Raw genomic sequence first — 18,066 nt, forward strand, 5'->3', positions numbered from 1 at the left:
ATACATTTTGTACTAATTGTAATATAATTGTATATAGTTGATAAGAAATTTGTAAATTAGTTGTAAGGTTATAATAATATTTTGCCACTTCAAAAAGTGGGTATAAAATTAGAAACATTTTATGGAATTCCAAATAAAAGATATACAGACTAAGTTTGTATCCACATAAATATGACATTCAGAAAATGACACACTCGGCATATTTTCATACCTGGTGAACAAGAGCTTTATCATTTTATGATAATGATAAAATGATTTTAATGTTTCAATGTGACAAACATATATTTTTTAAACATAAAAACAGGCCAGACTGTACAAGATTGTCCATACAAAGATAATTATGACCGTTGTGTTATTTTTTTCAACAGCGCATATAAATATTTAACACATGATATATGCTACAGTACATAGCTTACACTGCAGCTAAGGGAAGACAATGCTAGGTATACTCCATATTTGGTTTAAAATATCTAGATTATTCCCAATTCAAAGCATCAAGACATTGCTTACAAATAAATTAACTATTTTAGAATCACTTTCCGATGTTAAAACAACAGGGGCAATGGATTTAATTTTTGTCTGGGTTAAGTGCATTCCTGTATTACCGCAGTCATTTCAGCATTGACTCATTACCATGAACATCACAGTAAACACATGCACAGACAATGCACAATATGTCTGAGTTTCAGTCTTTTTGTTTTCGAAACTCTGACTCACTTCTGTAAATATTAAAAGGGCAGTCATTACATGAGCAGTCAAAGGCATTTTACACAGTATTCATTATAGTGGTCAAGCTTATAAAAATACAACTTCCCTCCCACACACACACAAAAAACAAAGCCATAGAGCAACTATGGGATTGCAGTACCTCAGGTTATTCAGAGCAGGCCCTGAAAAGAAAAGTACAAAGTTAATGAGAAACACAAGGCACCCCTTGCCAGAACGTACAATGGCAAAATCTCATTGTATCTTTAGTTACGATATAACCATAGCTCATTAATATTCTCTTTTTCCATTAAAGATACCCAAAACTAGATTGACTGAACCTACACCATTTCTTAAAATCGAAAACTACAAAGTAGACCATACCTGCAAAAACAACATCAACGTAGGCTCTCATGCATTCAATCGGATGTAACTAAATACACTGTAATTGGATCTTTCAATACCTGCAAACAATTTTCTTATGCATGCAAACGAACGTTTCACTGAGATTTGGTGCTAATCCAAAAAAAAAAAAAAAAATCCTTTTGGCCCCGTCCACAAGATTAGTCAATGGACAATTAAAATATTGTAGTGTTTCACAGTTTGAAAGCAGATACGTATCGAAGAGACAATACATTGTGGACAAATATGTGGAAGTGTTTGCTCTGTCAGCAGTGTTTACATGAAACTTTTCTCCATTTGATGACTCAAATGTCATCATTTTTTTGTTAGCCTTACCCTTTTCCACCCCACTGTTCATAAAGGGACTGGTTAGACTGCAACAACATGGCTCAATTGTCTTTCCGTTCTCAACAATTTGAGTAGAAATGTTTGTTTGAGGCAGTGGCTAACACGCTGCCGTATTTTGCCAACAACATTTTGGGTCCAAAGACTGAAGAAATATGTGAAGAAAAAACAGCAGACTGTAAGCATGAAGTACATGCTAGCATTGGTAGTGGATGTGTTGGTGCTGGTGAATTTTGCCGTCCACATGCGAGTGGGTATGTGTGTGAATGTCTGAGTAGATCTTTGGATAGACTTTGGGAGCAGCTTGGGCCAGCAGAAGCTGTTGTTGCTGCTGCTGAGCCAAATACTCCTCGTAGGTGACGGAGCCAATGTAGTCTTTGTCGGCAGCCGCGAGCGCCCGGTCTCTCGGGGGCTGCCGGTGGCCGTTGGGTAAGGTCTGGGCTGAGATTATAGCTCCTGAAGAACAGTGCTTTCTGGACTGGCAGAACCAGAGCAGGACAGTACCGAGAATAAAGACCACTCCTGCGGGAATGCCGATGATGACGGGCCAGGGAAGACTGGGAGGCAGAACAGACGGGATTGGAGAGAATGGCGGTTTTGGATCTGGATGAAGACAAAGACGTAAAAACCACAATGAGACAATGAGAAATTAAAATAAAGAATACTTTCAATTATATTTTAAACGATATTATCAATAATATTAAATAGAACTCAGAGTTAAACTGTGTCAGAACAAATTCATCTTGATAATGTCAGATAACTTTGATAGAAAGGGATGTAATTGATTACAATCAACCAATCAGCTGTCAGCTGTTAAATTTAAGCACACAATTAGATAATACCAATTTAGGTCAACCAATGACCAAGCAATGCTTCATTTTGTTCAGTCTGTGGTGTAAAAGGTCACATTAGCAATAAAGAAAAAACACTGAAGCAAAACATGGTCAGGTCAAAGTGTTTGAATAATTTTGCTCCCACATTTTTATCAATTTTACTGGTAGTCACTGTATGAAGAATTTTTGGGTATAATATGTCACAGTTTACTTTATTTTGCTATCCTCACTTACATAAATGAAAAATTGAAATGCTACAGAAGTCTAAAATGTGTCCCAGAGAATGATACTCACCAGGCAGCACAGTAAGGAAGGCACTGCGGAAGCTGTAGCCCATGGTATTGGCCCCCAGGCAGATGTACATGCCAGCGTCCTCCTCTTTGGCTCGAGTGATAAGTAGCTTGTTCAAATAGGAGCCGTCTGGCCGTGACCATACTTCACCCGTGGGCAACACAACGAAGCGATGGTCTCCGACTTCAATAGTGGAGTTGTACTTGCTCTCACCGCCTGGTTCGACCCTCTTCAACCATTGGATAACCGGCTTCACGTCACTGCGTACTTTACATTGGAAGGATGTGGTGCCACCGTAGTCTACTGTAGTGTTTACTGGATGAGTGCCCGTCAAGATGGGCTTGGAATTTGTGCGCTCTGTAATGAAATAAGGAAGATTTTATTTATAAATCAGTATTTAAACCAAGTGTGGGTCTATGCCTTTCGGATTGGTCTTTCTATTTTCTGTTCTAAAAATAGTTTTATGTTATTATGAGTGAGGAAAAAATGTCACACATTACTCTACCGAGAGCAAGATTAATAAACACCCCACTGCTAGGATGTGGTTGTAACGTCAACAGGTATAGTCACGATTTAATCTAGAGCAAATAGCAATTGAACTGGATAAAATCTTTACTACTAAATGTCACACTAGTCTTTACCAAACCAAACTAACCACTCAAACTTTAAACTCTACTTTACAACACTCCTATTCCACTCAGGAATGTATTTAAAGTAGAGATTGACCGATATAGCGTTTTCCCATAATCGGGTATCGGTTTTATAATATCAGATTCACCGATAAATGGTCGAATTGCGCATAAGACCGCCATTAAAGCAATGCGTCTGAGGGGAGATGAATCAACAACAGTGTTCAATGGTAAAATAACTTTCATTCCTTATAGTCGGGGAGCCAAAGTCTCAAAAATGGGTTGAACCTGACATGGTCTGCCATACTTTTTATTTGTGTTTTTTCTGTTAACGTTGACCCTAAGAACCAATAATTGGAGGGTCTGCTCTGCCCGAAATATCGCAAAAAAAAATTGTGGCCATTTTAGTGTATGCACCCTTTATTTTTTATCTGAAAAATTTGAAAAATGAATTTTGTCCTCAAATCCTCAGTTGGGTTGGGTAGGCTGTTAATAAATGCATTCCAGATACACAGAACACATGTGCTGACAACATCCACTGAAAAAATAACTCTTAAAAAACATTTCTAGATGATTTTGCATCAATTGAATGCAAAAAAATAGGCGTTTTCTCACTTTTTTTCCAGTATTTTCATCTTTACTTCATTGGCAATCAACTATTCCCCCAAGTTATGACATCTGTCAATATGCCATTCTTTTCACCAAATAGTATACTCATTCCACAGAAAAAAATATAATAATCCAACCAAAATCAATGGATCTGTGATGATTTCACTACTATTTGGCGATCAACAAGCTCAGAACCTCAATAGAATTTTAGGCTACTCTGGATATACTGGATATTTAACATGGTTGTTAATGTCCACATTATTAAACATCATGGCCTAGGCATCTTTTTAATTTCAACATAACCCTGTTCTCCCAATGGAAGAGTGTTGGGATCTTGGCATCTGCTTGGCAGACATCCTGGGCAAGAACTTGTTCTTGCTGCTTAGGACTGACTTTCACCCGGTCGTCCTCGCCTAACTGTGGAGTTGCATCTGTTATCATCCATGCCAGGTGGTTATACAGGTTAGAGCTCACTCTTCGGGATGTGTCCAGGTATGATATCTCTAGCTGCAGTGACGGGTCTTAAGTCATACTTCCAGGCATCCGCTGACTTCCACTGGCTTGAGCTGTTCTGGCTTCTCTTGCTTCCTTCAGGATCTGCTTACGTTGGTTCTGGAGGTCCTTCCATATTCTCTTTGCAGTGTTGTAGGAAGAGACTATGGTATCATCTGGTGTCAACTCTATATCTATTTGCATCATCTGAGGATTTTTTCCAGAAATAAAATGCATAATTCTCTCGTCTCAGGGGGATATGAGGGGGGAAAGTACCATAATTTGAATATACTACTGGGTTTCTACTGATACAAAGCTTAATGCTAAATCACTGAAGTAACCCTGAAAGTTCCTTCAAATTTGAGAGCATGCAGCCAACATTAATTTCTGCTGGAACATTCAGGATGGAACATCTTTTCTGTGGAACAACCATTATTTTACAATTGCCACCTACTTCATTGTGCCTTCTAAGGCGGGCAATCAAGAACTGACATCTGTATGAGGTAACATTCTGAACTCCAAGGCTTTCCAAGTATTTACAGAATTCATCCCTCAAAGCTGTAACTAAGTCTATGGGTCTTTGAAAAAGGGCTCATCTATCCGAGATATGAGTTGGTTCAGTGCAGCATCATTTGGAGTGGTGGCAGTACTAGTCCTTCCCTGTGAACGAAGACGCTTTGTCAGGTAGTTGGTCATGCATTCCTTGTGGTACCGGAACACCTCAGCAATCATATCAGAACACTTGTTTCCATCAGGACCACAAGTCTTGTGTAGTATCTCTTCATCTTCAAGTTTGTTTGCTTTTTCCCAAACTGCATTCTGTCTGTCATAAGTGGCGATCAAAATGAGGGATCTATTCCCCCTGGTCGTGCATGCTCTACTGATCTGCCCGCATTGTCACCATGGAATAATTGAAATGAGCTGGATGAAAGAGCTTGACTTCTGGCTTTTCAACTTTTTTCCTCGTCTGGTCAACAGTTTTAAGATCTGTGTACCTCGCACAACATTGTGTGTGCCACAAAGTATTCCTCCTCAGAAAGTCACATTGAGGTTTCAGCCCATTGTCAAGTCTGTATGAGACATCATCCTTTCTGTTGGTTACAGCATATAGGAGGGAAGGGTAGCCTTGATTTGTCAGTTTCTGAAGAGGACCAGCGTCACTGTCTGTTTTCTGACATATTATGCAAGCAGTATAGTTGGGACTGAGCAGCTTTCTTTTCAGCTGTTTGGTTAAGAACTCAGGCTTCATCCTTCATTCTTCTCCAATTCACATCACTCCTCTCCTGTTCTCTCCTGTTCACTCCTCTCCTCCACGCTTCTCCTCTTTTGTTTAATCCTCTCCTCTTCTCTTCTCCCCTCTCCACTCCTATTCCATCCACTCCTCTCCACTCTTCTCTCTTGTTCAATCCACTCCTGTACTCTTCACTCTCTAGTCTCCTCTCCTCTCCAATCCACTCCACTTCTCACCACTCTTCTCTTCTCTCCTCTCCTATCCTCTCCAATCTTCTCCTCTTCCACTCCTCTCCACTATTCTCCTCTTCCCTCTTCTCCTCTCCATACCTCTCCACTCTTCTTTCTTGGTCAATTCACTCCTCTTTTTCCTCCACTATTCTTATATCTCTCGTTCATTCCACCCCTATCCTCTTCACTCTTCTCTCCTCATTCCACGCTTCTCTTCCATTCAATCCTCCACTCTCCTCTCCACTCCCCTCCTCTTTACTGTCCCAATCCTCTGCTGCCTTCTCTTCTCACTATCTTTTCCTCCACAGCAAACCCAATAAGATCAGAACCAAATCTGCAAATGGGAAATATTGTGCATTCAGGTGAAAGAAATCATCTTGGGTTACGACTGTAACCCTTGTTCCCTGAAAAGGGAACGAGACACTGCATCTAACGACACTTTGGGGACGCTCCCTAAGCATAGCGATCAAGCAGACGCTCCATGCATCTCGTTCCCTTCTCAGGGAACAAGGGTTACAGTTGTAACCCGAGACGTTCCCTTTCGAGGGAACTCGCACTGCATCTAACAACACTTTGGGGAACGAATACCCACTAGGCCACACGAGAATCACGCCCAACCAAGTGTGAAGCTGGAACCCAGGCACACTTAGGACGCGAGCACCCTAGCGCCAGCGAGGAAGCGAGATTCCAGAAAGGAGGGCCACAGAGGATGCCATGTCTCTGGAATGAGCCCTCACGGCTATCATTGAAGGCAAATTACGCACCTGATAAGTCATGGCTATAGCCTGGACAATCCACTTACTGATTGTCTGTTTTGACGCAGGAAGCCCTTTCTTGGGTGAGCCAAAGCACACCAACAACTGGTCTGACTTCCTCCACAGTGAAGACTTCTCCAGATAAACTCTTTTTTCCAGAACTCTGCTCTGACAGGGCAGAGCAGGTGAAGTCTCCTTTCTTCCGCCGTCACGTGAGGTGGAGGATGGAAGCCCTAAAGAACCACTGACCGTGCCTCACTCGATGGCACCTTGGGCACATAGCCCGGCCTTGGAAGTAAGATGGCCTTAACTCCGCCAGGGGCAAACTCCAGGCAAGTTGGCGTAACCGACCCCGGTCCTCCACCCTCCTCAGTAAGTGATAGCAAGAAGAGAGGCCATCTTAAAAGGTCAGGTTCTTTGCCTCAGCCGACACGGTTCGAAGGGAGCCGCAGACAACCCTTCCAGAACCACTGCCGGATCCCAAGTTGGGACTCTGGACCGAGTCGCAGTCCTCATCCTCCGAGCTCCATGGAGGAAACGTACAACCAAAGGGTGCTTACCCAGAGGCCCATCACCTACAGGTGAGTGGAAAGCTGCAATGGAAGCCACGTACACCTTAAGTGTGGATGGGGTAAGACCGGCGGAGAAACGATCTTGGACGATCTCCAGCACTGAAGCCACTGGGTTGACTGGGTCCACCTAACGCTCTCTACACCAAGTGGAAAACACATTCCACTTCATGCTGTACTATCTCCTCGTGGAAGGAGCCCTGGAGCTGAGTAAAGTCTCAACTACACCTGCCGATAGGCCCGCCTCTAGGTACCAGGCCCCCTCAGGGGCCAGACCCAAAGGTTCCACAGCTCTGGCCGGGGGTGAAATATTGTGCCCCCTGCCTGAGACGGGAGGCCTGCTAGCTGTGCTACGATGTTCGAGAACCATACCTGGGTCGGCCAGCAGGGTGCTATTAAAAGTAGGCTGATCCCTTCTTGGTGGACCCGCTCCAAGACTCCCGGGAGCAGAGTGAACGGGGGAAATGCATAGATGCAGCAGCCATGTCTGTACTTGAGAGAAAACCACAAAGGGCAGTGGGATGGGTGTCGAGACGCGAACAGATCCACTTCCACTGGGCCGAACCTCTCGCACATGGCTTCTACCACCTCTGGGTAAAGTCGCTACTCCCCAGGCCTCAGCCCCTGCCTTGACAGGACGTCTGCTCCCTTTTTGCCCCCCGAGGACATATATACCAACTAGTAGTGAAATCATCACAGATCCATTGATTTTGTTTGGATTTTTATAATTTTTTCTGTGGAATGAGTAAACTATTTGGTGAAAAGAATGGCATATTGACTGATGTCATAACTTGATATGAATGAAGAAGCCAATGAAGTAAAGATTGAAATATTGGAAAAAAGTGAGAAAATGCCTATTTTTTGCATTAAATTGATGCAAAATCATGTAGAAATGTGTTTTAAGAGTTATTTTTTTCAGTGGATGTTGTCAGCACATGTGTTCTGTGTATCTGGAATGCATTTATTGACAGCCTACCCAACCCACTGAGGATTTGAGGAAAAAAAAAATTTTTCACATTTTTCTGATAAAAAATTAAGGGTGCATACATGAAAATGGCCACAATTTTTTTTTGCGATATTTCCGGCAGAGCAGACCCTCCAATTATTGGTTCCTAGGGTCAAAGTTAACAGAAAAAACACAAATAAAAAGTATGGCAGACCATGTCAGGTTCAACCCATTTTATTGAGCTTTTGAGACTTTGGCTCCCAGACTATTAATTAATAAACTTTATTTAACATAACAGCCATTTAATACACAAATTAGATATGCTACATAAATGCGTGTTATGTAGTTTAAACTTGGATCAAAAAAATAACTGAACATGAATTAAATATAACAGCCAGGAATGAGCACATGTTGGAAATAAAAGCTGACTTTAATTCTCTCTCTCTGTTGTCGATGCTCATCATTAGTCTCGTGAAGTCGCGTTCATACTACTACAAACAAATATCAGTTCTATAACATGCAAATAATTAGTATCGATATAAATAAATCTATATCGGTCGATCTTTAATTGAAAGTTTATTCAGTTATTTAGTATTTGTGAAGCCATAATATACAGTCAAACCAAAATTTATTCAGACACCTTCAACATTTTCTCACATTATCACAGTTTATTTGCCATAGTTTATAAAATGGTAATAAAATATGACAAAGATCTCTTTCAGAACAAATTTATCTTGATAATGTCAGATAACTTTGATAGAAAGGTATGTAATGGATTACAATCAACCAATCAGCTGTCAGCTGTTAAATTTAAGCACACAATTAGATAATTCCAATTTAGGTCAACCAATGACAAAGCAATGCTTCATTTTGTTCAGTCTGTGGTGTAAAAGGTCGCATTAGCAATTAAAGAAAAAACACACAAACAAAACATGGTCAGATCAAAGTGATCAAATTTTGCTCCCACATGTTTATCAATTTTACTGGTAGTCATACTGGTAGTCACTGTATGAAGAATTTTTGGGTATAATATATCATACATTACTTTATTTTGCTATCCTCACTTACATAAATGAACTATAGTGTCCTGCACCCACAAGTAAAAAATTATATCTGGTGTCTGAATAATAATCATTTTTAAATATCATGCATTCCTAATGATAAGCCATTAATTGATTGAGACAGTTTAGCTGGTGCTGCAGTGCATTAGTGCTGCTAATGGAGAATGCTAATGTTGTTTGTTAGGAATGATTAGGTAAATTCTTCCCAACACTAAACTGACAGCATGCCAGACAGCTGTTAAACCCCCCTGAACAGCATCCAGCTCCGAGACAAGTAATGTTGGTAACACTTTACAATAAGGTTTCATTAGTTAACATTAGTAAATGTATTAACTAACATGAACTAATCATGAGCAGTACATTTGTTACTTAATATAAATCCAGCTGTTCATAGTTTGTTCATGTTAGTTCACAGTACATTAACTAATGTTAACACGATTTTAATAAAGTATTAGTAAATGTTGAAATTAACATTAACAAAGATAAATAAATGCTTTAAAAGTGCAGTTAACTTATGTAGTTAATTAATGTTAACTAATGAACCTTATTGTAAAGTGTTACCGTAATGTTTAACTGTTGCTGCATGTTCATGCTTTCAGTCGACACTTTATAAGAGAATCATCAAAGAGATCAGGTGAATTACTCACGGATGACTTCCACTTTATAGGTAGCGTTGATCTCCCCGGCACGGTTGGACACGTGACACGTGTATTTGCCGCTGTGTTCAGGCGTGAGGTTCTTCAGGCTGAGAGTCCACTTCTTCTTCCGGCCCTCGCCCACCTCCTCGGGCGTCAGAGGCCTGCTGTCCTTCAGCCAGATGATGTCCGGTCTGGGGTTGCCACTCGCGGTGCACTTAAGCCTTACTGAGCTCCCCACCGGCCGGGCAATTACGCGCTTTCTCATTTTGGCCGGCTGTGTGAAGCGGGGCCGCACTATACAAAGAAAGAAAAAAGGAAAGATAAGGTTAGACAGCACCTTTCTTTTTTTGGACTAGAGCAACTTAAAACCTGACTGGAACAGGTTTCTAGCAGTTTTGTCAGGTTTACAGCCAACTTTAGTAAAACTTTTAAGTTGTGAATTTGTCGAATCTGTCATTTTTTTACTTCAAAACTGAAAAAGTAAGAAATGATTAAGAATGTATAAGAAAATCTTTCGTTTTTTTTAAATATAAGATTAAAAACTATTCAAACTGGTATTTTTGCAGTATGTTATGATAGCATATGTGTAATGCCTTTATCCTTAATTAAAAACGTCTCGGTTACGGATGTAACCCTCGTTCCCTGAGGAGGGAACGGAGACGTAACGTTAGTGACTAACGAATGGGGGTTTCGCTTAGAAGCCTATCAACTTCGAGTTTTGAGAAAACGCCCAATGGCGTGCCAATGCCATGGGGCATGCGGAATTTGCATACGTAGCTCCGCCTCACTGCGTGAGTATATAAGGAAGTACGAGGCAATATCGCATTATGTTACCTGCTTGAGGAGCCAAGACTGAACTCCTGCGTTCCAGGCAACACAGCTGATGTGGCAAGGGGACGTTACGTCTCCGTTCCCTCCTCAGGGAACGAGGGTTACATCCGTAACCGAGACGTTCCCTTTCGTTCAGTCACTACGACGTAACGTTAGTGACTAACGAATGGGGGTCCCAATATAATCCCGCCACTCAGCCGTCTTCCAGCGCCCTGCGTAAGTGTGAGTTCCCTGTCGTAAGACTAGTACGGACGAAGGACTCCCACTTAACACAGGATTACCAAGGTACACTGGGAAGCATATCCCAGTGAGGGAATGCCAAGATGCCTACCCGTGGGGAGGACTTAAGAGACACATATGACCCGGAGAGGGCTGCATATGGAAGATCTCTAGGGTACCAGCCGAAGGTGGATTTTTAACCCTAGGGGTGGCGGGGACACGCCAAGGGAAGAAACCCGCTCACTGCGGAGACTTACGGTGAAATACACATGTGGGGGTCGCCGGAGGGAACCATGCACATGGGGCACCTGGCCGGACATGAGGGTCTGGGCTCGAGAGGGCAGACTGAACTGATGTCGGCGTCGACAGTGCTGGAGGAGCTCAGGGCTCTCGGGGAGCTCACCTGAGGAAAATATCGCACGTATCCAGTCCGTGGAGTGGAGTGGCGAGCAAGCGAAGACACCTGAGCCTGGCCCATCACCGGCCCCTCGGGGGGGCGAGTACATAGTCGGACACTGGCTCCACTCGGAGATTGTAGAATCTGGCGAATGTGTTGGGTGTCGCCCAGCCTGCAGCTCTGCAGATGTCTGCTAGCGAGGCGCCATGCGCTAGAGCCCAAGAGGAAGCCACACTCCGGGTGGAGTGTGCCCTCACACCAAGGGGACATGGTCGGCCTTGCTGCTGGTAAGCCAAAGCAACGGTGTCCACTATCCAGTGAGACAGCCTTTGCTTTGAGAGAGCACTTCCCTTCCGCTCTCCACCATAACAGACAAAGAGCTGGTCTGAGGTCCTGAAACACTGCGTCATGTCTACGTAGGCGCGGAGAGCGCGTACTGGACAGAGCAATGCCAAGGCTGGGTCTGCCTCCTCCAAAGGCAGCGCTTGCAGGTTCACCACCTGGTCCTTGAACGGAGTGGTGGGAACCTTGGGCACATATCCAGGCCGGGGTCTCAGGATCACGTGAGAGTTAGCCGGCCCGAACTCCAGGCACGCTTCGTCAACCGAAAATGCCTGCAGGTCCCCGACCCTCTTGACTGAGGCCAATGCGGTCAGCAGAGCCGTCTTCATAGACAGAAACTTAATATCGACCGACCGCAAAGGCTCAAAGGGAGGTCTCTGCAGAGCAGTTAGTACTACTGCGAGGTCCCAAGAGGGTACGAGAGGAGAGCGAGGAGGATTCAGTCTCCTAGCTCCCCTCAGGAACCTGATGACCAGGTCGTGCTGACTTACCTTTTTGTTCTCCAAGAGATCGTGGTGGGCAGATATTGCGGCCACATATACCTTGAGGGTGGAGGGAGACAGCCTTCGCTCCAGCCCCTCTTGGAGAAACTCAAGCACGGACCCGATCGGACATTTCCAGGGGTCTTCTTGGCGGGAAGAGCACCAGGTGACGAAGAGGTTCCACTTCAACGCATAGGCATGCCGAGTGGACTCTGCCCTAGCGGAAGTGATGGTGGCGACCACCGTAGGTGGTAGGCCACTCAAACCTGCCGGGTCCCGTCTAGGAGCCACACGTGGAGGTTCCAAAGGTCGGGACGCGGGTGCCAATGGGTGCCCCGTCTCTGAGTAAGGAGGTCCGGTCTCAGAGGAATAGGCCAGGGAGGGGCTGTCGCAAGGAGAATGAGTTCGGGGAACCAGGTCCGGCCGTGCCAGTACGGGGCGACCAAAAGGACCTGCTCTTTGTCCTCCCTGATCTTGCACAGAAGCTGTGCGAGTAGGCTCACTGGGGGAAACGCATATTTGCGTAGGCCCCGCGGCCAGCTGTGCGCCAGTGCATCCGTGCCGAGCATGCCCTCGGTCAGGGAATAATACAGGCTGCAGTGGGAAGAGTCGTGGGAGGCAAACAGGTCTACCTGTGCGTCGCCGAACTGTTCCCAAATCAGCTGAACCGTCCGGGGATGGAGTCTCCATTCTCCCGGGAGAGGCTGAAACCGCGAGAGCTCGTCGGCTGCGTGGTTCAGGACTCCCGGAATATGGACAGCACGAAGGGACCTCAGGCGCTTCTGACTCCATAAGACGAGATGGCGGGCGAGTTGAGACATGCGGCGGGAGCGTAGACCGCCCTGGTGGTTGATGTACGCTACTACGGCCGTGTTGTCTGTCCGGACGAGCACATGTTGACCCTTCAGCAACGCTCGGAAGCGGTGCAGGGCGAACCGTACTGCCAGCAACTCGAGGCAATTGACATGCAGGAGGCGCTGGGGTCCTGTCCAGGAGCCCGCGGCTGCTTGTCCATTGCACATGGCACCCCAGCCCGTGGCAGAGGCATCCGTCGATACGACAACATGCCTGGAAACTCATTCTAAGGGCACACCGGCCCGTAGAAAGCTGAGGTTCGACCACGGGGTGAGTGTCTGTAAGCAGGCCCGAGTCACTTGGATCCGGAGCGTGCCAGACTGCCATGCCCATCTCGGGACTCGATCGCGAAGCCAGTGCTGAAGCGGTCTCATATGAAGCAATCCGAGCGGCGTTACCGCGGCTGCAGATGCCATATGCCCCAGGAGCCTCTGAAAAAGTTTCAGTGGAACCGCATTCTTGCTCTCGATTTGTCGGAGGCAAGTCAGCAGAGACTGCGCGCGCTCGCTCGAAAGCTGCGCGTACATGGCGACCGAGTCGATCTCCATACCGAGAAAAGAGATCCTCTGCACTGGGCAGAGTTTGCTCTTCTCCCAGTTGACCCGAAGGCCCAGACGGGTTAAGTGGTGGAGAACCAGATCTCTGTGTCCGCAAACCTGCTCTCGAGAGTGGCCTAGTATGAGCCAGTCGTCGAGGTAGTTCAGGATGCGGACCCTGTGCTGCCAAAGGGGCGCAAGGGCTGCCTCGGCGATCTTCGTGAAGACGCGAGGGGACAGAGATAACCCGAATGGGAGAACTGCGTACTGGTATGCCCGCCCCTCGAAAGCAAACCGTAGGAACGGTCTGTGTCGAGGAAGGATGGAGACATGGAAGTAGGCGTCCTTCAGGTCGATCGCTGCAAACCAATCGTCCGGACGAACGCATTCGAAAAGGCGTTTCGCAGTCAACATCTTGAACGGAAGCCGGTGAAGGGATCGGTTCAAGATGCGAAGGTCCAGGATTGGCCGTAACCCACCGGTTTTCTTGGGTACAATGAAGTAGGGGCTGTAGAACCCCGACCTCATTTCGGCTGGAGGGACAGGCTCGATCGCACCCTTCGCCAGTAGAGTGGCAATCTCCGCACGCATGACGGGGGCATGGGCCCCGGTCACGGTATAGCGGACTCCCCTGTAACGGGGAGGAGCCTGCGCGAACTGAATCGCGTAGCCGAGCCTGACGGTCCGGGCAACCCAGCGGGACAGCCCCGGAAGCTGAAGCCAGGCTTCCAGAGACTGCACCAACGGGGTCATACGGACAGTAGGCGTACCCCGGGTGGGGCAGCGAGGCAGCGTTACCGGCGCGGACAGGGGAGGCTGTTGGGCGTCCCCGGGTCGGAGCACGGTTAACGGCTGCGCCCTGACAGAGGAGACCAGGGAAGGACTCGCGTTCCACGGGGGTCTGCTCTGCCAGGGGGCTGGCGACAGAGAGGGACGAGAGTGGCGTGACCCGAGGGTGGCGCGCACTGCCGTCACCGATCTCTGGGGGCTCAGGGATGGGTTTGTCAGTTCTTTCTTTAACCACATTAGGGTGCTGCTGACCCGGGGGCCAGCAGCTGAACAAAAGATTCTCCCCCGGCCCTCCACCGGGGGAAGGAGCGGCCCTGCCGCCGTCTCCTGGAAAGAACTGCCCATCCCTGAGCCGTCCGCATCAGGAGCGCCGCTTAGCCTGGCGTTTCTTCGCGGGCTGCGGGGCTGGAGCGGACTGGGACGCCTTCCTGCGGCTGCCTCTGCGCGGCCCGGGTGGAGGCTGCTGCTTGGGTGGCGCAGAGGCGGAGGAAGCCGCGGGAGGACGTCCTCGGCGGCGAGCAGGCTGAGGCACCTGCGCGGGCGGTGGGGTGGAGGCAGCAGCTGACCGCCGGGGCAGGATGTATTTTATTGCCTCAGTCTGCTTCTGAGCGGCCGAGAACTGTTGGGCGAAGCTCTCGACCGCTCCGCCGAATAGCCCATCCTGTGATATGGGGGCGTCGAGGAAACGTGTTCGCTCGGCGTCGCGCATATCAGACAGGGTGAGCCATAAGTGTCTCTCCTGGACCACATTTGTGGACATCACCTGACCCAGGGAGCGCGCGGTCACCTTCGTCGCCCGGAGAGCGAGGTCGGTGGCGGCACGCAACTCATTGCTGAGCCCTGGATCAGCCCCTCTCTCGTGCATATCGCACAGCAACTTGGCTTGGTAAGCCTGAAGAGTTGCCATGGTATGCAAAGAAGCGGCGGCCTGCGCCGCAGCTCTATAGGACTTCGCCACCAGAGATGACGAAAACCTACAGGCCTTGGAGGGGTGCTTTGGGTCACCACGCCAGGACGAAGCGCTCTGTGGACACAGTTGCATCGCAACAGAACGTTCGACTGGGGGGACCCCAGTGTACCCATGAGCCGCGGCTCCATCGAGAGAGGTGAAGGCGGAAGAGGCCGCCAAACGTTCACGGGAAGACAACGGGGCCTTCCAGGAACGCGCGACCTCTTCATGCACCTCGGGGAAGAAAGGTATTGGAGGAGCGGCCGGACGGGTGTCCGAACGCGCCGCCCCCAAAAACCAATCATCCAACCGCGAACGCTCGGGCTGAGGCGGAGGGTTCCACTCCAGTCCAAGCGCTGCGGCGGCCCGAGAGAGCATGGCTGTCAACTCTGGGTCCGACTCGGGCAATGCTGGGACACCCGAAGGTGGCAGCACAGCCGAATCCTCATCCTCAGATGACTCCAGCCCACCTTGTGATGCGGCGATAGACATCACTTCCTCCTCCGCCGCGCCAAACGCCACAGTCGGGACAGCAGGAGCCGGCCCCGATGTAGACGCCTGAGCGCGGGCCGGGTCAAGTGCCTGAGAGGGGGGTGTGGGCCGAGGAACTAGCGTCGGAGCTTTATTCCACACCGTCACCCTCAGATCACCCTGGTCACCAGCCAAAGTGCCGCCTCCAGAGGAGACCGCAGATTGGGGGGGGACGGAGGGGACTCTCGTTCCGGCATCAGCAAGGAATTCACGGAGTCTCGATCGTAGCACTGAGATGGCCAGGTTCCCGCAGAGAGAACATGAGTCATCCACGAGCGCTGCCTGAGCGTGCTGAAAGCCCAAACACGTCACACAGCGCTCGTGCCCGTCGAAAGAAAAAAGCGATCTACCGCACCCAGAAGTGCACGGACGAAACATCCTGAAAAGGACGCGTCACGTGCAAGCTCTTTTGTGAGAGGAAACTTCACAGTCGATGCCGAAGCGCCCAGGGAAACACACACCAGCTGGATGCAGACCACTGCACAGATCAGCAGGCAGGAAGTATGCGATCACTGGAACGCGCCGTCACACCAACACCGACTGGAAAGCTGCTCGTCTCGAAGAAGCTGACAGAGTCTCAGAAGGCTGTAGGAGTGAAGAGGTAGGTACTCTTGGCTCCGAAAGCAGAAACATAATGCGATATTGCCTCGTACTTCCTTATATACTCACGCAGTGAGGCGGAGCTACGTATGCAAATTCCGCATGCCCCATGGCATTGGCACGCCATTGGGCGTTTTCTCAAAACTCGAAGTTGATAGGCTTCTAAGCGAAACCCCCATTCGTTAGTCACTAACGTTACGTCGTAGTGACTGAACGAAAGGGAACAGCATTTTTTTTACTGTAATACAGTAAGAAATACTAATCAGAATCTAAAAAGACTTTTCATCAAGAATAATAATAGTTGCAAATACCCAAAATATCTGGAAACATCACAGTAATGAGAATTTGGGGGAATAAAAATAGTCACATCTTAAAAATCCGTCTTTAGATTTTTGGGGGTAAAAATATTCCCCATTTTCATGACACTTGTCCAATTTAGATTTCAGAAATCTGATACCTAAATAAAAAAAATGCATACTGCTTTTCCACACTTAAGAGCTTTAAATTAATACAGGGAGAAAGGTGGAATACTGATTCATCATCAGAATTTACACAACACCGCTAACATTACAAAGAAAATAAATCTTTAAAAGAGCGGACATGAAGTTCTTGTGTGGGCAAATTTACTGAGCAAAGCACCACACCATGAATGCAATCAGACAAAGCAAACAGTAGCTCCTCTGTAGTTTCACTCTATAGTTCCCTGCTGACTGTTACTGCTCATAGCAGACTCTGAACAAACACCACAAAAGCAAACACAATGGTGAACTAAGCATCTCCCTCCCACTAGCAGCCATCAAAACTGCTACGCTCCACAGTACAAAAACAAGCAGGTCAGGCCCTGTTTGAACACTGCCGTGTTCAGCGGTGCTCCAATATCAAATCAGATGGTGGCCGTCAGAGAGGAATGGAATGCTTCCCCCCTCACACTTCACATAAATAGCCTGCTCTTTGGCTTGTCAAACGCAATTATCAAAGCAAACACTGGGCTCCAGAGGTAGGAGTGTGTGACTCCAGGGAGTAGTGGGCCATGGGAAATAGTGTGGGGACCGTCCAATCCCAGACCACAGGGCTACCTGTCAGTTCTGGGAAGATTCAGCCACATGTGTGCCAGCTTGGAGACGGGGTTTGATTGGGAAAAATAGGGGTGACAGACTGTGTGCATTCTGTCCAAAAACTTGGTGACAGGCTCAGTTTCCATTCAGTTGGTCACCACTACTATGCTACAAGAAAATGTCACTGCCCACTATAATAGAAGAAAACGTCAGCTGCTATGTTCCTATAAAACATCACTATACTACAAGAAAATAGCAATGCTTCTGTCACTATAAAATGTCACCGCTACTATACTACAAGAAAACACCAGCGCTGCTGTTATTAGAAAATGTCACCGCTACAAGAAAACATCACCACTAATAAGTATATTACTTGTAGTATCAAGACAAAAGCAGTGCTGCTACATTACTATAAAACGCCACCACTTCTAAACTACAAGAAAATGTCACTACAAGAAAATACCATCGCTGCTACGCTACAAGAAAATGTCACCGCTTTTAAACTACAAGAAAACAGCAGCACTGAAATGCTACAAGAAAATGTTACCACTCCTATACTACAAGAAAACAGCAGTGCTGAAATGCTACAAGAAAATGTCACTGCTACTATACTACAAGAAAACACCAGTGCTGCTATGTTACCACAAATGCTGTCATTGCTACAGATCACTGCTTTATGACCTTTTCAAAGACAAATAGAAGACAAATACTAAATTTAGAAAAACAATTTTTCAACTAAATATC

At 47.0% G+C, this 18,066-nt stretch overlaps 1 protein-coding gene across 1 annotated transcript in view; it reads right to left on the reverse strand.

Annotated features, from left to right (window-relative positions):
• Window positions 1–206: 206 nt before the first annotated feature.
• fgfrl1a (fibroblast growth factor receptor like 1a) overlaps window positions 207–18,066 on the reverse strand; it is a 102,308-nt gene continuing 84,448 nt past the window's right edge. Inside the window, exons 5-7 of the mRNA XM_079839804.1 lie at window positions 9,746–10,030; window positions 2,580–2,933; window positions 207–2,055 (exon numbers count right to left, since the gene is read on the reverse strand). Coding sequence (XP_079695930.1) covers window positions 1,649–2,055; window positions 2,580–2,933; window positions 9,746–10,030 — 1,046 coding nt within the window. The 3' untranslated portion in view covers window positions 207–1,648. The remainder of the gene's footprint in view (window positions 2,056–2,579; window positions 2,934–9,745; window positions 10,031–18,066) is intronic.

Source organism: Gobio gobio (assembly GCF_949357685.1).
Source record: "Gobio gobio genome assembly, chromosome: 16".
Classification (NCBI taxonomy): Eukaryota; Metazoa; Chordata; class Actinopteri; order Cypriniformes; family Gobionidae; genus Gobio; species Gobio gobio.